The 23,086-nt window shown below is 44.9% G+C and overlaps 1 protein-coding gene across 1 annotated transcript in view; it reads right to left on the bottom strand.

Moving 5' to 3' along the window:
• The window catches only part of IGF2BP2 (insulin like growth factor 2 mRNA binding protein 2), a 66,085-nt gene extending 44,402 nt beyond the window's left edge, over positions 1-21,683 (bottom strand). The window contains exons 1-2 of the mRNA XM_083443297.1: positions 17,520-21,683; positions 16,139-16,199 (exon numbers count right to left, since the gene is read on the bottom strand). Coding sequence (XP_083299423.1) covers positions 16,139-16,199; positions 17,520-17,694 — 236 coding nt within the window. The 5' untranslated portion in view covers positions 17,695-21,683. The remainder of the gene's footprint in view (positions 1-16,138; positions 16,200-17,519) is intronic.
• Between the last annotated feature and the right edge of the window lie 1,403 nt (positions 21,684-23,086).

Below are 23,086 nucleotides of genomic sequence, written 5' to 3'. Positions count from 1 at the left end.
ACATATCTCTGCATTAAAGGCATTGAACAGTGAGTATTACAAATCAAAATGCATGGAACGTGCAATGGAAATGCTGTACCTATATCAGCTGGGAAAAGAATAAAAGGATGGACTAAAAAGATGGAACAGTGAGGTTCTGCAAGCAGCAGTAGCATGCATTAAAAAAGGACTTGGCAACCAAATCCTGTGCTTTATGGTGAATGCAGCTGATAGGGGTCTGTATTTATACAACCTTGCCCTATATATGTTATTTAAAAATTGGCATAAAGGCAGTCTTATATGAAGATGGAAGTGAATAAAAAGAAGAAAATCCACAAATTAATTTACAGTTTAAATTTTGATTTTATCTGTATGCTCCTAATTTTTTAAAAAAACAAAACAAGCAACACTACCTAGGGGCTAGTCAATTTATCACTTGTAAAAAGCATTAAAGGTTGCTTAGCTCTGGGCAATGCCCCTTTCCGGCCGTATAAAGCGCTGCAAGACTGGGCAAGCATTATGTAGTGGTTCTAGGGGTTGCTCGTGCGTAAGCCGGTGCAAACACCTGGCTGGGTTGCCTGAGTGAACCTTTCCTGTCCGGACAGCCACTCACCCGTGGCTGTCTCAATCGCTGGCAGAATCCGTCAGTGGGCGTTTCTTAAACTTCTTCCAGCAAAGAAGCTCTTTGACGCCTAGTCTTCTCCTACTCTCTCTGCGCGAAAGCCTTCTGCGCAAGGAGGGCGTAGGCAGCGGAGGACCTCTACTCTCCCCGCTGGTCCCCGGCAAGGAGTCATGGGACCGCCTCGCCGCTTCCCCCCATCTGCCCCCCTTCTCCACTGGTGCTATGCTGATTCTCTTCCCCAGAAGATGGGCTGCCTCTCCCACTCCCGGGACGCTCTCCGGAATCCCTCTGGATTTTGCTCTCTCCCTCCGGCACTGATGGCAGTTCCCTGACACATTATTCCACAAGATCATTTTGCTTGTGGTGGCATATTTACCAAATATTCAGTGAATATATGACCCCTATTTGATTTCTGATCCTTTGGGAGAGTAGTGTATTTTCAGCATATTTGTTGACATCAGTCTGTCTTGGGAGACAATGGCGGAGTATGCCTTCAAGGGTGACGTCCAACCTTTGGAGTGTTACAGCTCCTTCTGTGGTGGTAGAGACAGACATGTTTTGTTGCAGCTAGGGCAGATGATTTCTGATCATTTTGGACAGCGGTGTATTTTCAACATATAACATAACATATAATAGACAACATGCAAACCTATTTATTACTTGACAGATGATACCATATAACATATCCTAATACATCCCGCATCCCGCAATACCACCAAGTATGAAGATGCTCAGTGAAAATCACAAGCAAAACATCAGCACAATCACGGAGTCATCTAAAATATAGTGCACTGCACTTAATTCATTTCAACTTTGATATCCAAGCTGTTCTGGATATTGTTATATCTTACCAGTGGTAAAACATCTCTTGCCTGATCTGAAGCACTGCAAAAGCTTTGGAACATCAGAATCTACCTTACATTCTATAATGTTATACATTCTATAACAGCAGACATTAATTTATTTGGTTCTGAATTTATGTTGTGGGGGACCTCATTTTGGATTGCTCAAGGTGACACTTGGACTATGATGGTTCACTTGCCGCAATTTTCTGTATCACTCATACATCTCAAACAGGGATGCCAACTTGAATAAAATATTGGGGGGGGCAGGTAAATCCAACCCTGCATAACCAGTCACAAGACACGGTGCATGCATGCCATTTGAATGGCAATGCCCATCAACGCTGGTGGGCCCAAACCCCCCCCAAGTATTTTTTTTGGGGGGAGGGGAGAGACTGAAGGGACCTCAGCCCCTAGGAGTTGGTTCCTATAGTCTCAAGACTTCTAAACCAACAGAGCACAATCTACTTTTGCTGTTCTTCCTCAGAAATGGTGGAGGTGCTGGAAGAAACAGGACGGACTAGATGTCAGGAGTCAGATTGCTGCCATCTGGGCACATGGAAATGCTGTAGCTCAATAGCAGAGGAGTTGCTTTGCATACAGGGACACGGGTGGCACTGTGGGTTAAACCACAGAGCCTAGGACTTGCCGATCAGAAGGTTGGCGGTTCGAATCCCCACAACGGGGTGAGCTCCCATTGCTCGGTCCCTGCTCCTGCCCACCTAGCAGTTCGAAAGCACATCAAAGTCCAAGTAGATAAATAGGTACTGCTCCGGCGGGAAGGTAAACGGCGTATCCATGCGCTGCTCTGGTTTGCCAGAAGCGGCTTAGTCATGCTGGCCACATGACCTGGAAGCTGTCTGCGGACAAATGCTGGCTCTCTCAGCCAATAAAGCGAGATGAGCCCCGCAACCCCAGAGTCGGTCACGACTGGACCTAATGGTCAGGGGTCCCTTTACCTTTACCTTGCTTTGCATACAAAAAGCTCTGGGTTCAATCCCTGGGTATCACCAGGATGGGCTTGGAGAAACCCCAATCTGAAACCTTTGGAAGCTGCCTGTCAGTTCAGACAATGCTGAGCTAGATGAACCAACCAGTAGCTTGACTCAGAATAGGGCAGCTCCCCATGTTCCTTTCTGCCATTTTACCCTACAGGCTCACATCGGCACCCTCTGGTCACATGCCCTTGTGCTCCATCTTCTCACTCTGGAGCCTCTTCCACAGCTCATGCCACACACCAACAATTCAGGCCTCCCCAAAAAAAATGAACTCAGAAATTCCTCACCCGTTCCTGCACAAAGAACTTCACGAAGCCGTGAAGCTTGCCAGAGGAAGTTGGCCAGCAAGCAGTATCGTATAACTTCCTGTGCTTCTCTCGATCAAATGCCGAAACAATGTTCCAGTCAGTCTCCCAGAGCTGCCTGCTGAGTTATCTCTGGACCGCTCACATAATCAAATGCAGTTTATTCAACACACAGAAAACCTCGAAAACAGCCTCGTGCTACACACTGTCAGAAGTACTCATGAAAAAAACATGCCTCGAAATTCAGTTTCTAGCTGGCTGCCAGGTCTATAAATAGAAAGGAAATAAGGCATTTGGTTCACAACCCAGTATTATCTCACAGTGTCCTGAACATCAGCAGCTGCATTGCTCAAGATCAAGGATTTCCCTGGAAAAGTCTCAAAGTACACTGCAGCCACCCTGAGAATTGCTGACCTTGGACAGTCTGTATTCTTGAACAGGAGTTCTGAGATGCACAGGACACGACTTGTGTTGCTCACTCCTATTTAGGCTACTTCCATAATTGTGCTCTTTCACAGGGAGGTCATAAACTTGGTCGAGCCTTAAGGAAGGATGGGAGGGTGTGCTTTCCCCTGTTTATTTGTTTGCTTTGTAGCACAAGACAATCTTTAATAAAAACCAATTTTAAAAAGGAAGGGTGGGAGGGAGGAAAGGAGGAATCTTATGCCCTAGTACAAAGGGATTTAACTGGCCCTTTCCACGTGCTCTTAGAAAGTACTGACCCAACAAGAATATAATAACTCCGGAATGCTAAATGATTCACAGCTGAATACTGCAAGTTCAGATATGATCAGCTAAACTGATCGATTTCTTCTGCATCTGCCATGTGCCGTTGTACAACACCCTGCTTACTACTCTCTTGATGTTGTAGCATTATTAGATCATGGGCTATGCTGGCTGGGGCTGATGGGAGTTGTAGTCTAACAACATCTAGAGGTCATCATGTTGGCTATCTCTGCTCTAGAGCAGGGGTCAGCAAACTTTTTCAGCCATGGGCTGGTCCACTGTCCCTCAGACCTTGTGGGGGGCTGGACTATATTTTGGAGAGAGAAAATGAACAAATTCCTATGCCCCACAAATAACCCAGAGATACATTTTAAATAAAAGCACACATTCTGCTCATGTTAAAACATTCTTGGACCATCCATGGGCCGGACTGAGAAGGCGATTGGGCCGGATCCGGCCCCTGGGCCTTAATTTGCCTACTCATGCTCTAAAGCATGCACAGCCATGGTTTATATGATCAACAGCATCTAGTACAGCACTGACAAACATCATGACTCTTGCACCATGCAGGAGGCATGGAATGAGGAGCCACGGCCCTCCAAATGTAGCTAGAGTCCAACATCCCTCAGCCCAGTACAGCATGGCGAATGATAAAAAACGATGGGAGTTGTAGTCTAGAGAGCCATAGCCTAGTATGGTCCAAGGATGTTCCTATGCTATACTACACTTTACCTCTTGCTTTTGGATCAGCTCCATGTCCTACCAGAAAGAATGTTGACATTATCCTTCTTGTCCATAGAAATAATACATACACTCCACTAATTTTTTCTTCATTTTGGCACAGTTAATTTTTTTTTCTAGAAAGCAGCCTGCAGTACCAACAGAAAACAAAAGTCTGACCTTTCTTCCTACATCGGTACTGCTTTAGGTTCTCATTGTGCGAAAGAATCAAGACGCAGAAGAAAGTTTCATTCATTAAAACACTGCTTGTCCATTCACAGAAATGTTTGCAAATAGCTAATTCCTTCCTTATTCATTTCAGCTGGAATGCTAGAGAAGGATCTTCTGGTAGTGTTCAGAACTCAACATTCTATGCTCACTCTAGATTTCTGCCAAAATTCTACATCAAGTAATTCACTTGAAGAATAGCTTTGAACTGGCACTGAAATTATTGCCATACTTAGTACTCAAGAGCACATTTTCAGTTTTTATATGGTGTTCTTTTTGAGGGAGGAAAAGTGGAGAGTATAAATTATCTATTTTTTCAACTGTATGCACATCACAATATGACTCTTTGTATCGTTTTAACTGTTGGAAGTCATTTCATGGACTGAACGACATCAGCAGAAAGATAAGCAGGGTTTTAAAGCTCAAAACATGAGTAAGTCCTTGCTCTCCCCTATCCCCTCCTTAATTTATTCTCATTCAGTAATTTACAACATCAATGATCTTGTGGCACTGGTTTCATTCACAAAGTGCCTGGTGGCAGCAGATCTCATTCATAAGATTGCAAACTGCTGGGAACTTCAAAAGTTCCATAACTGAAAGCATCCTTTAACATTTGTCTAAAACAGCAAGTACCATTCACAATTTCCACCAATTAAAGGTGAAGATAAAGGCTTTCCATTTCACCTACTAAAGCAGTGATGGGGACCCTGTGACCCTCTAAATGCTGCTTAACTCACACTCCCATCATTCCTGACTATTGGCCCTGCTGGCTGCAGCTGATGGGAGCTGGAATAAAGCAAGCTTGACCTGTGTGTCTGGATCAGTCGTAGGCAATGGAGGAATAACAAGGGTAGGGTACTACTAGGTGGAGCACAGCTCTCTTGCAGATTGAAGCACAATTCTGAATCAGGAAGTCTGCTCCAAGGAAATGTCAAGAAGCCATTGCCTGTCAAGTAGGAAGCAGCAAAGAGACTACATAGCTCATCCTCTTTGGATTAGCTGAGGGTTTCCCAAACTTGGGTCTCCAGCTGTTTTTGGACTACATCTCCCACCATCCCTAGCTAGCAGCACCAGTGGTCAGGGTTGATGGGAACTGAAGTCCAAAAACAACTGGTGATCCACGTTTGGGAAATGCTGGAATACAGCAACTGCGTTCTTCCATCACTTTTGTCACAGCTATATGTGAGCAATTGTGGGTGCAATGCAAGGAGGCGAGTAATCAACCATCTCCACCCTAAACTACCTAAGGGGTGCCACCTGTCCCCATCCAGCTGTTCCCCTCACATTTGGTATCAGAGAGGGGGAGACAGATGAGTTTTCTCAAAGAGCAGGGAGAAGTATGATAGATTCACCATGATTTGGAGTGGGATGCTCATTTTTCTCTGTTCCACTACCATCTCTTGTTCAAAGATCTTGCAGCTTGTCTTCAAGCAGCCTGCAAAACTAGTTTGACCAGATACAACAGCGGAACAAAAGGAAAGAGGAAAGCACATACCATGCATACATGGTTCTGCCAGGTTCCCCCATCAATTCTCTTAAAACTCTCTTGCTCTCCAGGCACAAAGAGGGGTTCACAAATAGTGAGCTCTTTGGCCACTCCCAATGGCCTTTCTGAGCTGTGTTTCAGCCCATGTGATCCTACATAAACCTGTCCTATACCGACGCAGGTCATTGCTCCTCCGTCATTGTCAGCAGCTCACAAGGTCTCAGGGAGAGGTCTTTGCCAGCTTTGCAAGAGGAACCCAGCAGAGCATGGGGGAAATATCATTCCTTTCTTCATGTGCACTGCTGCCTGCTATAGCTGGCTTTCATGCTTTCCTCCCTCCTCAAATACAGTGGCCATATCTGCCAGCAGGGCCCTTGATATGTATGGGAAAGGATGTTGTGAGTAAGACTGGTTGTTGGTAGATCCTTTTGGAATGAAGAACGGTAAAAAAAATATTAACTAAATAAAACTAGGGATGCATTGAATGCTCACCCATTTCAAGTTTTAGGTCAAAAGTAGAGCTTTCGGTAAATATAAACCCGAAAACTGAATTGTGAGAAAATTATCCATTTTCCCAACTCTGTTTGCTACTCAGCTATCTGCTTCTCCAGTGCCGTTTTATCCATTCTCATTACCAAGTTGTCTCTCTTGATTAGTCACATGGGCAATCTGGTCAATAGGGAACCACTTAGTGAAAGTAATTATATTATGCAGCCAAGGTTTTCAACTTTTCTGGGTCCATGGCTCCCTTGACCAACTACGTTCTTTCTGTGGCACCCTTGTGGGGCTCAGGAGCCCAGTTATGTCACCCCTTGCCCACAGAGCCAGCAGCATCTCATCCTTTTTCAAACACCCTCCCTTCTGGAGGGGTCCCTCAGTCTCCTCTCCTGTCCTGTCTCCTTGGGAGTCCTCCGGACAGCCGCAGCTGCCGCCCTTGATCTCTGAGCTACCCCACCCTGTCCCAAAGAGAGGTGCATCCTCACACTGCCCCACAGAGGCCTGGGAACCACTCCCTGGCCAACCCCAGAGGCACCATTCGCCTGGGAAGCTTGTAGCCAGGGCTGCTGCAACAAACAGCTGTGCAAGCCTTTGGGAGGCATGAGTGGGAATCAGAAGAGGGAGGGAAGGAAAAAGTGTTGTCCACAGCACCCCTGACCATCATTCAGGTACCCCAGTGGTTGAAAGCCACTGATATAGCCCATTATATTTGATTATGTGATATCATTAAGGGCAAATAAAGCCTACTGAAGGGAGGGGGCAATGTTTCTTGCAGCCAATGAAGAATTCTATAGTGAGTGGGATGACATCACAACAGTATGTAGGCAAACAAAAGCAATTCAGGAACCATAGCTCTCACTCGGAGCAGGCAAACCTTATCACCTCATTTTGATGCAATCACAATGGAACGGCCAAAGGGGGGGGGGACTATTTTCAATTTGATTGGGGGGGGGCAATGTCTCCCTTCAGATCCATCCTGGGTAAGACTAGTTGCTGGCCAGAGCTGTATGGGAAACTAAGGGTGTTTTGGAAAACTCCCCACGACAGTCACCACAGCTGAATGAATGATCCACACTGGAATCTGAAATGAACCAAGTATGGTGAAACCAGATATAGCATCAGCACCATCAGCTGAATTTCTGGAGGCAAATAATTGTATGAACTACAGTTTGCAATTGGTGGGAAAACAACCCTCTGTGGCTAGTTTCTTTCAAAGGAAAGGTTAACACCGTGACTCCCCCCTCCCCCCGCCAATACTTGTGAACAATTAGTACCCCAAACAGATTACGGTAAAATAGCATGAGTCAACCAGTCTTATGATTCTGGACAGGGCTGAATCATGCCATTCAAGCACCCATGGTTGGCAATACAGCAGCTGAGGCTGCAAATGAAAAAGATACGGTGTCAGAGAGACACACACACAGGCAATACCTCAGATAAGAGCAGATTTGCCAACTTTCATGTGCTGGGGCTAAGGAGACTTACAGATTTTCTGAACAGTGCTAGTTCAGCCTGAGTCTCAGAGGCCACCGCAAGATTTCTAATTACCAGCCCCCTTTTTCTTTTACAATCAGAGGTTCAAACCAGAACACACACTGCTGTTCTCACATTCTCTCTCAGCCTCCTAGAAACAGTTTGAAGAGCTCCTGCTCAGAGGCAGCCAACACAGTGCACTTCAGATACTGGACTCCCAACTCTCATCAGCCTCAGGTGAGTAGTTAGGAATGATGGGATCTGTAGTCTGTCTGCTCCGGCAACATCTGAACGGCACTGTACTGTTTGCTCCGAGTTCAGTTTGTGAATACCAATATCTCATGTACAAAGAAGAGATTGCTCCCTCCCATCTCCGATATTTTCACCTGGGCAAAAGGGGTGAGGGGGGTTGTTAACATTTTGTCTTTATCTTCAAATACAGTAGCAGATATAACTTCACTAGGACTCTCACACTAGAGATAGTTCATTGTGCTGAAATAAGGAGAGCAGTTCACAGTCACTTATGTATGGCTTTGTGCTTAGGCAAACCTCAAACCCTTTAACTCAGTCTCCATGCTCCCAGTTTTCATTGCCCTTTCTTTTTCATTGTTTCATTTGCGCATACTTTGTACAAAAATTAGCCAGACTGTCACATAGCACAACTTCAAATAAGCAAAGGGGGAAGTGTGTCAAGTTGATAGGACAAAGGCACACAGAGAGGTATTTCTGGTGATTCTCCTATACTTCCCTTCACCTAAAGAGCTGCCAAAGTCCGAGCCTGGGCATCTTATGGAAGTTATGCAAGACCTTACTATCTGGTCTGGTATTTACAGACTGTAATTAAGAAAATCTAATTGTTCTAATCTGCCAGTTATCATAATTTTTCAGGAGGTTTGAAAGCTTAGCATGGATAAACACTTTAGAATACACCTAAAAATAGGAAGAATGAATTGTACAAAAGTATCTACAAGTCTTTATGATTTGGTCTGCACAGGGACTGTATACCTACTTGTGCACTTAAGTCTACTATGTGATCTTCCAGTCTTCAAATGCTGCAAAATAGACTGGGACATCAAAGAAAAAACTCCAAAATCTGAACATCTTTTTTTTGTGGGGTGAGAGTAGTTGCACTAGATACAAATAGGGGCATGAGGCATTGCTGAAGGAGATAACTGGATTAAAGAAATCCAGACAAAAGAGATTTCCAAAACAGAAGTGAATAAAGATTAATATCTTATTCATAACATCTCACAGAATGAGTCCATCAATATGAACAGCTTTAGCATTCATTTAAAAAGTCTGTAACTATTAAGTACAGTCCAATCTCTCCTTTCCTAACAGAAGGGTATTATAAAATCAAGTTCAGTCTACATTTGGTTAGAAATGAACTGTGGTGTTGAAAAATGAATGGGGTTGCTTATAAGGTAAGAATGGAAATATTCAGGGAACTGGAATAGTTTCTCATAAGTCTTTAGTTAATGCAGGAAAGAAATTTACATTACACCTTCCCATTATACACACTATAAAGTTAATTTCACATCAGTTTTGTATACTGTATCATGGTTATGCTATGATTTGTTATAGATTTTCAAAAGCAATTATCCTATACCCTAAACATCTTCTCCAAGGGGTTGTACCTTTATGCTGGTAAAGAAAAAGCATTGTTGCCCTTTTCAACTGATGAATGAATGTTCAGATCAATGCAAATTAATATGTAGGAAACTAGAATGTGTTCATTATCAAAAGCAGGGACATATCAGCTTTAAAATCATACTGAACAAAATTAGCCCAGAAGGAAAAATGCTTATCCATGACATCAAGTTATATCACAATCTTGAAGGCACGTAGAGGCAATGTTAGAAACCGAGATATGAAAGCTAGGAGCTAAATGGCACCTTAAACCTAGGCTAAGGGCACAACAACAGAATGTCTAGGCACAGACATTATAACAAGAATACAAAGCTGAAAATGAATGAACTGCAGCTAAAATATTATGTTAATTTTTCACATGGTCTAGTCCTTTCCCTACCCACCCACCCTAATATTCTTAAGAGGGTCTCTTCTCCAGACTTCAGAGAGTAGCTGGAAGCGAGGAGGCAAAAAAGGTCCTCCTTTCCTTCCACTCTGCAGTTTTAATCTGAAACCTTAGATACACTACTGTGCCCAGAGCTCAGAAAACGCTCGTGCTAATGAAATTCCCTGTCACAAAATGTGCCTAGAACAATGGGAGTTTAGAACACTGCGTAGACGATGTTAAATAAAACTTGCACCAGCAAATCCAGTGTGAGAGTTGACAATCTTTCCAACTACTATAGTACCTTTTAACATTTCTTAAAACCACCCCTTTGGCCCATACAGGGATTTACAGCTTTCTTAATCAGTTCAATAGTTAAAGACATGATAATATGTGCTGAGTTTATACATGTGACTAACACTAACTCCACAGTATCAAGTTCTGCACATATATGTGCTTTTAAATGTATACAAATGGTGTCACTCATAACTAACATGAAAATGATACATCCACATCAATACATTCAGCAATCCTAACCCAATCAACTATACTCCCCGCACCCCAGCACTCTCAGTGGCAAGATTTTATTAAGCACATTTTATCCGTTAAGATTTTTAACATAGGATGACAAATGGTTATGCGCACACACCTTTCCAAAATTCCCACGGTGGAGAAGCTGGCTCTAAAAATAATGGGGCTAGAACTTAGAAGAACAAACTTCAGGATAGGGCTTTAACCATGTTGAGACCATTTGAAAATCATCACTGATTTTCATTTGTGCCACTAATGAAATAACTAAATGGAGTGTCACTAGCCATAAGTCAGATTCTCTTGCTACTATCCTGGCCACTATTTCAAGCATAAGCAGATCCTTTGTATCACAAAATCACATTCAAGGGATAGAACATTTAAAAATTTGGATTGTCTCTCTAGTAACCCTTACTATCCCTCCACTAGAATATTCATGGTTGACTTCTATTCACAGAATTCTCAAATTCCCCACAACTCCCTCATCCCTCTAACTTTTGTGTTTCTTTACATCCAGTTAACTACCACAGAAATGACTCACAGAAACAACATAATCCAGACCAGACACTCCAGTCACTCCTGGGGAACCAATTTTATAGTCTAAAAAATTGTTTTGTCGGATGGGAACGGTAGGTGATTCAGCATGTTATAATTAAACAGAAGTCTCATTCCTCTGTCTCTGTCTCGATAACACTCATTGAAACCATGGATCTGGTTTGCTTTAGGAACAACTCAATTACACAGCTGTAATTAACAAATATTTATTGACACTTTTCTATGTGATTTATTTGAAAACAAGAGTTTTCAAATAAATTGTAAAAGAGCACCACAAGACCACCATACATTAGCAAAATCAAGCTCAGTTTCTGATGTTTTAGGAAGATGAGAAAGCTAACTGTTTCTATTACACAATAGTTTTAAAAACAGGATCACAGGAGCCTTCATCCCATGAGGAACTGTTACAAATACATGAGAGATTTTCAGGATTCATACACTTCATTTCCAACAGAAATTTCCTTTAAGTACAAGAACACATAACTTTTGGGTGACTCTTCAAAGAGACCAAAAAAAGATTAACCAATTTTAAAATAATAATGTTACTAACTTCTTTTAATCTCTTAATGCAAATTAGCTGCAAACTAAAATTTATCAAGGCATTTTCAAATCTTCCATTCACTTACATTTTATGTCTTTTTATTCAGATACTGCAAATTCACTTTTTATGTTCTTAATATTAACTATTTTAGCCCACAAATTAACTTTTTTCCCCAAATAGGAGAACAAGAACATTTTACACCAGTTGCTACATTACTACTATATTTCCCCATGTATATGCTGCGAGTTTATAAAAGTAAACTTTATCAGTTCTGTTCTACAGGAAGGCACAACATGATATTACTGCAAACTTTCCATTCAGGGTGTGCAACTAAATCAAAATCAGTGCTTAATGTAAAACACTTGTGTAAATTTTTCCATTCCAATAATAATTATACTTAGAAAGCTTCTAATTCATAAAAGTTCCTTAAGCAAACTGGATTATTTTTTCATCAAATTAAATGTTCTGTAAAACATCTGGATTTAAAACGCATTTTGAGGAGAATTATTTTATTTACCATTTCTGCACAAAACAATAGAAGCAGAAAACAACAACATGAACAGGGCACTTCCCTAAAGCATTTGCACCCCAAGCACTGAAAACTGGCAATATTGAATTCATGAAATATATTAAGAGCCTTTTGTCAGCCTCTGGCCCCACGCCCCCAGAACTGTCATATGGCAGACACTATTTTCAAAGCTACCTCTGCCTCAGAGTGCTAGCTTGCTTGCTCACTAAGAAATAAAGAGAGGAGAGAGAGGCACCAGAACACAATGCAGATTAGCAAATCCAGATTGAATCCTCACATTCTTGCTACTTTCTGAAAACTTTGTTTTCTACTGCAAGAGTGGAAAGAATGAGGCGCTTCTATACACCAAGGCAAAGCTATATAACCCACTTAAATACACCATATCTGCAGCCTACTCTCTCTTGCAAATCCTAAGCATGTTTAACTGGAAATACGCCTCACTGGCTTTAACTGTAGAGAGCTAATCTGCTACAAAATACACACACATACCAAAATGTGGCACTTTACAAATGGACGCATTTATTGTGACATAAGCTTTTGTGGGTCAGAGTACACTTTGGCTCTTGGGTGTTATTTTTTTACTGATCTGGATGGAACAGACATTTTAAAAAGTTTAAGATAGGCTTAAATCCAAATGGATTTGAGCACTAATTAATTTAAGTTTAAAACATGGCATTGAGAGTAGCTTGAGGTGTCATTCAAAGCAGGTTTCCTTAACAAGTTATATTTTGATCAGACCGGTAAATACACACACTTGTGAATTTAAACATTCAGTCCAAACCTGACCATGAATCCCACCAAACAATAGTGAAAAATGACTCCTCGTTACAAAATCTAACCATTTTTTTAAAAAAAGAAAATCCTCAAGCTGTGTTTAACTAACCATGGTGTGAAAGGCACTTATTGTTTATTAATATAAACATTTTTGCATTCTAATTAAAGATGACCATATCTTGACATCTGATCTGGAAAGTTGTCCCAGAACCATCTCCATGTCTACACACATCCAACTTTCCCAACAAAGCCATGAAAACATTTAGAAAGCTAACTGTGTTGGAGCTGTTTGATGCATACCTAGATCTGACTGACTTCGGAGATAGACGTGCATTCAGCTTCTGAGAATTTAACCTTAAGGAGCATTGTAATAGTCCAACTGAAACATATAGATAGCTCCCATTCTCCAAATAGATTACTACTAGGTATAGGACAATTAACCTTCAGAATCCTTAGGCATGACAGGCAGGTGAAAGGGTATTAGAGCATAATTTTATTAATTTGTCTCCCTTGTTTCAACTCCCCCCAATGTTAATAATATCAAAGAATTTGCCATTCTCGTGCCTTTTTTTTTTTTTTTTGCATAGTAAAAAGTTAAAACAAGTGTTGTGTTAGAAAAACAGAACTAATTGGGTGAAAAGCTGCTAATCATATGACACTAAATATTTGCACCAGTCTAACTACCTGAAATCATGTTCTGCAAATAGCAATCAGAATATCCAATCCTAAACTTGTTTACTTGCTGGTGTAGCAAATATTTGGAACTGACCACAGAGTGACAAGCTTCTGCCACTTATGCATTTAAAAAGAAAATAATCAAAATGTTCTGATGCATTCCTAATCCAGCGCCTACTTATTTGGGAGTAAGCTCCACTGAAGAGAGACAACTCAAATGTAAGAATGAGCATGCACAAAACTGCATTAGCTTGGCTTTCTTTATCTAGCATTCAACACTTTTAGCAGTGAGCAGTGCTTTTTTTTCTTTAAAAATGTTTAGGAGAACTCTAATTTTGACTCAAGAAAATCACCATTTTATAGTTCAAATTGGGAAAAATTAATACAATAAATGGACAAAAGTACAAAGATTCACAAAATGTTTAGGGTATGCATACCCCTGCGTACCCCCAGGGGGAAAAAAGGACTGGGAGTGAGGATTTATCAGTGAGAAGTATACTCTGTACACTAAGAACTGTTACCAATTTAACACCTACCAACAACACTGTGATCAAACAGTTTATTTCCATATAGCACATGACAAAATTAGGACGTTACAATTAGTTATGTGGAAAATAATAAAAACACTGGGGTACAAATGTCAGTATGAAGTCTAGAATTTCTAAGCAGCTGTTGCAAATCAGTGTTTTTGCTGCTACAGACTAACACCAGGAATGCAGCTTACATGTAATCTCACAATAGTATTCCATTTAATGGTAAGGCATTTTTCATGTTCTGAAGCTACTCATACAAATGATCTGAGTAGCAAGTTCCGGACTGCATAAGTTTTCTCACATTAAATATTCTCTCCACTTGATTATCACATTACCAAAATTCTATACAAATATTTCAAACACAACATTTCTCATATTTCTGCACTATTTCTTTTAAACTTTGGAGTAGTTTCTTTTAACTAAAGGCATCTATAGGGAATTCCCTACAATACTTCTTTTCAAACACCAGTTTTAACTTCACTTTTTTAATCCTAAAACTTAACTGTGCATTTTGAGAAATTAACATGCCAAAGCTATTTCTTAGACAGAACCTCAAAAATATGTCTAGAGCTTGCACACTACTCAGGAAGTCAATAAATGTCTCTACACGCTCAGGAACTGAATGTTCACTGCATCCCTCCCAAATGCAAAGGAAATTTTACTACTCTGGTGCAAAGCAGGTATGAAGTCAGAGCCTTCAACAATAATGGGTATTGGTTTAACTAATTTTCCCGTGTACTACAAAGGCTTGCTACATTGCTTGTGATGAAGAATGACACTTGCAGGAGAGGAAAGGAAAGGAAAAAAGAGAAACGCCACAAGCACAAGCCTTCACCCATTATGTCAGAGATTTGGAAACAGTCCGCAGCAGAACTTATGTGCTTATGTGTTAGACAGCTGCAGTGGTAAAAGAACAGTTGCTTATGCAGCAATATTCATAAAGCAAATTGGAATTCTACAGATCAGGAGCACCATACTTTATACATTATAATAACCTAAAATACCACAACTTTTTAAATGTGCTTTGCATGGTAAGAGAAAACCCTCAGATGAGGAAATACTACACAGCAATCAGAACAAAGACTAAATCAGAAGGCAACATTAACACCCCATATAAAATCACACACCTTCATGGATTACTGCCTTGTCTGCGAAGGGGCCTGAATAACTCCAAGAGGCTATGAGCCATGCCGTGCAGGGCCACCCAAGATGGACAGGTCATAGCTGAGAGTTTAGACTAAATGTGATCCACCTGGAGAAGGAACTGGCAATCCACTCCAGTATTTTGCCAAGCAAACTCCATGGACATAAAAAAGGAGAAGCTTTCAGAAGAAAGTGAGAGTTTCCAAGGCATGCTCTGGTTCATGGGGTCACAGAGAGTCAAACACGACTAAGACAACTGAACAACAACAACATAAAATCACACTTCTGCCATGGATCCATAAAAAGCCCAAACTACTCCAAAGGAGTACAGGTCACACAGGTTGTGTGGTAAGGTCCTTTGGCAACAAAGATCTCCCATCTCTGGAGTGTGAGGTAGGTGAAGCTTGAAAGTTAAGGAGTAGCTTTTAACACTTCTTTAGCTCTGAATACAAACCAAGAGTCACAGGGCATGCCATGGGCTTGCTCATTTTCAGTTAACTTTTGGCTGGTCAAAATAGGAACACTAAATGAATTGCTAAAAATGTTAGCCAGCATAATGGCTGCAGTCCTAGGCATGTTTACTTTAATGCAAACCTCCCGCCCCCCCAAACCCCCCCCATCAACTAGGGTTTTACTTCCAGGCAGTTGTGTGCAGGATTGTACTATAAATGGATTCTCAAGATGTCACAGGAAGCCTTTTGTTAAGGCATCATGACATTTCAAAGAAATTATCAAGTTGCTGAATTGAAAACAATTCTTCACAACCGAATCCATACCGGAGGAAACACTTGATGGTTTCAAGAATGAAAACGACTCAAAAGCACCAAAAAGAGAGAGAGGCAAACATGCAGCTAGCTACTAAACAACATACCGCACCACAGCCTAAACTTAAGTGACGCAACCTCGCTCTGCTTCTGGGTCATATGAGTAAATCGGCTGTAGTAAACAAAAGAATATGAAAGTACTTACCTTAATTTTTTAGGGACAGAATAATCCACTTCCATGACTTTGCCATGCAACTCTGCTTTACCTTAAAAATGGGGAAAAGAAAGAAACGTGGAAGCGTTGTGGTGCTCAGAAACGAAACCCGACTAGAGCTGAGGGAGGGTGGCACACTTCTTGATTCGCCACAGTCCACGGCAGAGCGAGGACTGTGGGGAACGTAGCATCAGGCATCAGTTTTGGGGTGAGAACTCCTTGAAAGTAAGTTCCAGCTCTGAAAGGATTTTAAGCGCTTTGTGAGGGAAGTGTCTATATTCGGGGTGGGCGTGGGGGGCACAGACTCCTTTTGCCCAAAGGAATTACCCCTCCCTCTGCCCGTGAAACCATCCTTTTGACCTATTCCTTGGCTCAGTCCTTTTGATCTGAAAGTTGGGAGCGTTCACATGAACACGCACTCCGAGGCGGGAGAATACTGCGCGTCCGGCTCCAGTACCGCCCCCTCAGCTCGAAGCTTTCTACCCCACACTGTTCGTATGAATGCCCCGCGAACTACTGAGGAGCCGGGCAGCTCATCCCCACGCCGAAGGGCTCTTGCGTGGGGGGTGAGCTCGCCCTGCCTGATCTTCCTGCCCCCCGATTCCACCCAAGAAACGGCCCAGCCACGCGCATCAGCGAAGGGCCATCCGGACTGCGCGCTACTCTCCGGCCGGCCTTTCCCGGCGGCTTCCAGCCCGGCCCACTGAATCCCGGTGGCCGGGCTCCCTCCCGGGGCTGGGCCAATCCCCCCCTCCGGCTGCTCCGGCCTTGGCTCGGCTCACTCGCGGCGCAGCTGCCGGCCCCAGGGCTGCGCGTCGCTCGGGCCCCCAGGCACGTCTCGAGCTCTTTGCTCCGGGTCCCCGTCGAGTTGGGACAGGGCACCTCGTAGAAAGGTGCCCGAGATCTAGTGGGTGCCACGAGAGCTGGAGGGAGCCGTCCCCAGCGCCCGGGAGCCGCTCAATAAAATCGGAGAAAAAAATCAGCGAAAAATCCCTCCCTCGCCCGCCGGGCCGCTCGCCGGAGCGCAGCGCGCGCGCGGGGCGAACGGGAAGGGGCGCACGGGGCGCGGGGACCGGCTCGCAGGCTCCCAAGGAAGCATCGCCCTCCGAGAGGAAGAGAGAACCCCGTCGGTCGGCAGGGACCCCGGAACGCCGGAGGTGGTCTGGGTCAAGCGGGGAGCCCCTTCGTCGCCACCGACTCCCGCCCGAGCGGGGATTCCCCTGGCCGTGCAGGCTGCCTCGCGGGCTCCGAGGGGCCTCGACCAACCCGGGGGAAGGAAGGGACGGCAGCCGGGGCTGGTGGGGGGAGCAAAGTAAGCGGTCTCCGCGCACGCCCCCCTGACCAACGCGGAGCGCCGCGCCTGCAGGCTTACCGGAGAGGGTCTCGATGGCGCGGATGGCCCAGTTCTGGTCCGGGTAGTCCACGAAGGCGTAGCCGGACTTGAGCAGGACCTGCCCGGTGAGGGGCAGCTTCCTGTCGCCGAAGAGCTGCCGGAGCTCCTCGGCAGTCACGGCCGGGCTCAGGTTGCCGATGTAGAGCTTGTTCATCGTCCGCCTCTTCGCGACGGGGGGAGGGACCGAGCGAAGCCGAGGCCGCCGCCGCGGCCGCCCCCTCCTGCTCGCCGGCCGCCCACCTACCTAGCGGAGCCACCCAAGCCACTACCTCCCCGCCAGCCGGCCCGGCCCAGCGCGCTCCTCCAGCCGCTCTCAACAGCGCCCCGCAGCCGGGCGGGCAGCGAGCGAGAGAACGCGCGGGCGGCGGGCGGGCGGGCGGAGCCCAAGCCCAGCCCAGCCCCACGCGGACCCTCCTCCGAGCTCCGGGTCGCTGGGGCCCGCGTCTCCCACTCCCGGGACCGGGAGGAGGCAGCGCGTCTAGTGCAGACCTGGCCCGGGCGCCCGCCGAGAGAATGGATGGAGCGGCGCGCTGGGCGAGCCGAGCCGAGTGCCAAGCAAGCGCCGCCCCCTCGCTCCTCTCCTCTCCTCTTCGCCCGGAGCACGTGGCCACGTGCCGCGCGGGGATGCAGCCCCGGAGCCGAGCGGGCGAAGCCTTCGCTCCCGCCTGGAGACTCGGCGCGCCTCTCGGCGGACGGAGGCGGCAGCAAGAAGAAGTCCTGGCCCACGGCGAGGCCGGCGGTCCCGGACAAGCTTTCTTCTCGGCAGCGGCGGGGGCGCTGGAGTTGCAAGAAGAAGCGATGCTTTTTCGGGTCATTCATGAGCCAGATCGTAAAAGAGCCCCAGATAATGATGATGATGATCGTAATGATGGTGATCTAAAACAACTGGCAACTTTTTTTGCGCGCTCGCTCGCTGGGTGCGCATGAGCGCAGGGCGACTTAGTTTTACCCAATCATAGGACAAGCGGGTCATGTTTACGTGCGGGTGTGTTTATTAAGTCTGAATGCCTCTGGAGGGCAAGAAACAGCCTTGTTTACTTTCTCTGCTTGGCAGGATTCTGAAAGCGAGCGCGACTTTCCCCGTAGCCCACGTTTCTTCGCTGGGTTTGAGTGAGATTTCTCTCGCGCGCTCTCTGTCTGTGTGTCTCTGTCGGCGATTATAGCCTATCAGAAAAGGCGAAGGATCGCTGTCCTGCGGGCAAGCCGCGCTCTACCTCCTGCTCGCCCACTTCCGGATTCGCACGGCCCCGTCCAGGTCTGGGGATTCCCAGCTCCGCGTTCGATGCCCCGCTCGCTCTTTGGAGGGAAGACCAGGGGCTCATCTGGGACGATTTATTAGAACGGAGGTGTTTGGGTTCCAGTGAAACCGGAGTCAGTGCGATTTTGAGAGCCTGCTTAAACACTACCGTCTCGATCCCATGCGGCGTTTACTCGGGAGCAGTTTCTGTTGACTTCCATGGGAAGATGCGCTCAGCATGGTGGCGCGACTGTGTTGAAAGGCTCCTCACTGAGATACAAGGGCGTCAGCTGGGGAAATAAGAGCAGCGTTGTGAAGAAGATGCCCCCCCCCCCCCGCTCTCAAGACGGCGGTGGCGCCTGGCTATCCTGTCTATGAATGAGCAGCAGCAGTGGCAGAAGAAGCACGGTGATGGCCACGTGTAGGGGAGAGGGGCTCTAGTTCAGTGAGGGGGGAGGGGATCTGCTAGCAAAAGACCCCAGGTTCAATGTCCGGGTAGGGCAGGGAAAGTGATCTGCGTGAAAAACCCTGGAGAGCTGCTGCCGGTCAGTATTGACAATCCGTGGCTAGAATGGGCAGACGGACGTTCCTAGAGTTTCCATTTCCCCTTTGCAGAAGGCTCAGCAGTCCTGTCTGCTGTTAAGCCCCTCTGTCACAACTACCCCTCGGTGGGGGAGACGCTTCCCCTGAATTTCTTGGCTGGGTAAATAAAAGCAACGCGGCGGCGCGTTTCCGCCCACCTTTAAAGATGTTCGTGGCGACGTCACGGTCGGATCCGCTGCACGGACCATCTCCTTCCCGTTATTCATGTCTGTCGGGATTAGCCACAAGGTGCTCGGAAGAGGAGCCAAAGTTAGAGGCATCGTCGGCGAGGAGAGAGGAGGGCACAAGGAAGTTCTTCTGCGCAGGCTCCGAAAGATGAATGGAAGATGCGATGCGCCTCGTCGTGTTTCTGTGCATTTCCCATTCATCCCGAGTGAGCTTGTGAAAGACATCTTTCACAGCCCAAGGGGATTGTGTTATGATGCTGAAGTTGGTTCTTGGCTCCAAACGCTCTGTTAGGGCCAAGAGAGTAGATTGCACGTATTTCCCAGGCAGCTTAGGCTTGGGCTATTTTATTTTATTTTTTTACTTTTTTAAGAAACCTCCCCCTCCCCTCTTCTTTTTCAAAACATTTTTCAAAAATACATTTTATGCTGTGGAAAGATTGGATCTGCCCACTGAGCTGACATGGCCTTGGAACCATGGATGAGTCAGAGTTGAGGTCCCCCCACAAATAATAAACAACACTTTTTAAACCAAGAAACAATTGGACTATGTTTTCAGTTATATATATAGACTGAAATCACAAGACTAAGTGCTTATTGCCTCTAGCTACTTATTAATCAGAAATATTTATTTTGACCCTTGTCTGGATAACAGAAAAAGATATTTAAATAAAATAATAATTTCATTTAAAAGATTAAGGCTAACTGGATTTACTGAAACATCCCAAATAAAGTGTTTGTCTATTGCAGAGCTTTCCAAACTTTTCATGTTGGTGACATAGTACTTAGACATGCATAATTTTGCGACACAGTAAATCAGTTTTACTAGCAAGCCAGAGGTTAAACTAACCCATTTCCAGCCCCGGGAGGAATGTGGGGAGCATTCATGTGACACACCTACACACTGCAGCAGATACACTAATGTGTCGCGGCACACAGTTTGGAAAGCTCTGGTCTATTGACTGTTGCATTAATGGCTCACCTTTTCTCCAAGGAGCACAAGCTGTCATACATGGCTCTCCCCCTCTCAATATCACCCCCTTATTTGTTTGTTAGACAAATAGAAAAGACCAACTCTGCATTTTGTAAGGATCTTAAGAGGCACTTTGCAGATAATGAGCAGCGCCATCCTCTGCATACTTATTCGGAAGTCAGTACTTTGTTCAATAGGATATATTTATTCCCTTGTAAATTTGAATAGGATTGCAGCCCTATTGAAAGTGTGACACTGCTATTGCTTTTTGGTATTCCCCACCACCACTAATGAACCAACATGGTTACCCGATTTTTATTTTGTCTTTACATGTGTGTTAACAAAGTTTGTATGCATTGTATTTAACGCCTTGTTTTTCAACCAAAATCAGCTTCTGAAATCGCTTAGAACAAAAGGAGGCTGCAAAGTGAAAATGCTGAATTGCAATTTGTCAAGAGGTTCAGTACTATCACCTGTGGCTTGTGTAGGACCAAGGTTTTCTTAAAATTACGCTACATGTTTGGGAGGAAGCATGCATGGACAACCCACAAGTAGAACTGGAGAAGGTTTGAATACCACTGTGTGGAACTGAGCTGTCACAGTGTCACCAGACCAGAAGACTCCAAACAAGTGAGGCACCTTGCTTCCTGCATGAGGGAATCAACTGTTAAGCAAAGGAGAGGGCCAAAGACCCAAGGAAAAGTGGGACTCACAGCAGACATCTCACAGAGCTAACCCTGGCTCCCATCTGGTAGCTTGGTGGGAGAAGAGCTCTCAAATTGGAAAAAGGCAACTGCAACTCAAGCCTTGTCATGTGGGAAACTTTAGGTTGATCTCCGCAAGGCAAGACACTGCTGCAGAAGATTACCAGCTCGGAGGCTTCCAAGTAGCTCCACACAGTGACCATCAAACAAAACTAGTCTAGATTTGGCACAGGACCATTAGCGCCAGAATGTGTCTGGCCTGGCACAGCCCCAGGGGCAGCTTACATCACTGCTGCCAGATACTATGGAGGAGAAGAACTGGGCATCTCCAGGAGAGGAGCACTTGTAAAAGATTCAGTCTGGTTGGCTTCTATATGTGGTGTGTTGTATGGGAGGTGAGCTACTGATGAAATATTCCAGCCCAGTTTACTCCTGGAAAAACTATAATAAAGCAGATTTTCTCTTAAAGGGTTACAGCTGTTTCTAGGAAATCCATCCAGTCCACAACTTCTTCCTCCATATTCAGAAGTACAGAATGTTGCCTTCATACTTGCTTGGGTCAATATTCCACAGCATATTTTTATATATATATAATTTACAGTTTACTATGGGAACAAGCATGGTCTATAATGACTAACACGCGCTCTGCAGGATTTCAGACAGTGTTCTTTCCTATCTCTGGAGATGGTAGAGATTTAACCAGGGACCTGTGCATGCAAAGCATCCCTTGTAGTTCACTGCTACCTTGCTAACTGCTTCCACTTTCCCAAAACATCTCCAAACTCTTTTCTAAGTATGGCTTTGAACTACACAATGTTTTGGCTAATTCCTCTTTTTATGTGTGACTGATTAGTAATGAAACTTATGTGATTCAACTTGGGCTACAAACACTTTGGGTTACAGACTCTGCTAACCTGGAAGTAGTACCTTGGGTTAAGATCTTTGCCCTAGGAGGAGAACAGAAATTGCATACTGGCGGGGCAGTGGCAGCGGGAGGCCCTATTAGCTAAAGTGCTACCTCAGGTTAAGAATGGTTTCAGGTTAAGAATGGACCTCCGGAACGAATTAAGTTCATAACCCGAGGTACAGTGGTACCTCGGGTTAAGAACTTAATTTGTTCCGGAGGTCCGTTCTCAACCTGAAACTGCTCTTAACCTGAGGTACCACTTTAGCTAATAGGGCCTCCGGCTGCTGCCGCACGATTTCTGTTCTCATCCTGAAGCAAAGTTCTTAACCCGAGGAACTATTTCTGGGTTAGCAGAGTATGTAACCTGAAGCGTCTGTAACCCGAGGTACCACTGTACCAGGCAATTCTTCCAAGGTTGGTTTTGGTCCCAGCACTCTCTAGTCAGAGACTCTTCCTTGGCTATTAAATTACTGAGATGGTAAGTCTCTTTTTCTGCTACAATGAGCTCAAGTCAGTCTAGGAGTGACTGCCAGACTCCAGCTGCCAGACTCATGAAACACCACAAGAGTGCGCTATGTGAACATGAAATCTATGTGCTGCTAGCAATCTAGTGCATGCCAATACAGTGGAACCTCAGGTTAAATACTTAATTCGTTCCGGAGGTCCGTACTTAACCTGAAACTGTTCTTAACCTGAAGCACCACTTTAGCTAATGGGGCCTCCTGCTGCTTCCGCGCCGCCGGAGCATGATTTCTGTTCTCGTCCTGAAGCAAAGTTCTTAACCTGAAGCACTATTTCTGGGTTAGTGGAGTCTGTAACCTGAAGTGTATGTAACCTGAAGCGTATGTAACCTGAGGTACCACTGTAGTCACCCAACTAGCACTGCACATTGCACATAGCATTTCCACACTTTGCAAAAAGGTAGAGAAATTGCAGGTGATAATGGTACACTTATTGC

The sequence above is a fragment of the Podarcis tiliguerta genome, assembly GCF_965153285.1.
Source record: "Podarcis tiliguerta genome assembly, chromosome: 5".
Lineage (NCBI taxonomy): Eukaryota > Metazoa > Chordata > Lepidosauria > Squamata > Lacertidae > Podarcis > Podarcis tiliguerta.
Note: the sequence above shows the minus strand (reverse complement) of the source record. Positions and strands in the feature narration are given on the sequence as shown.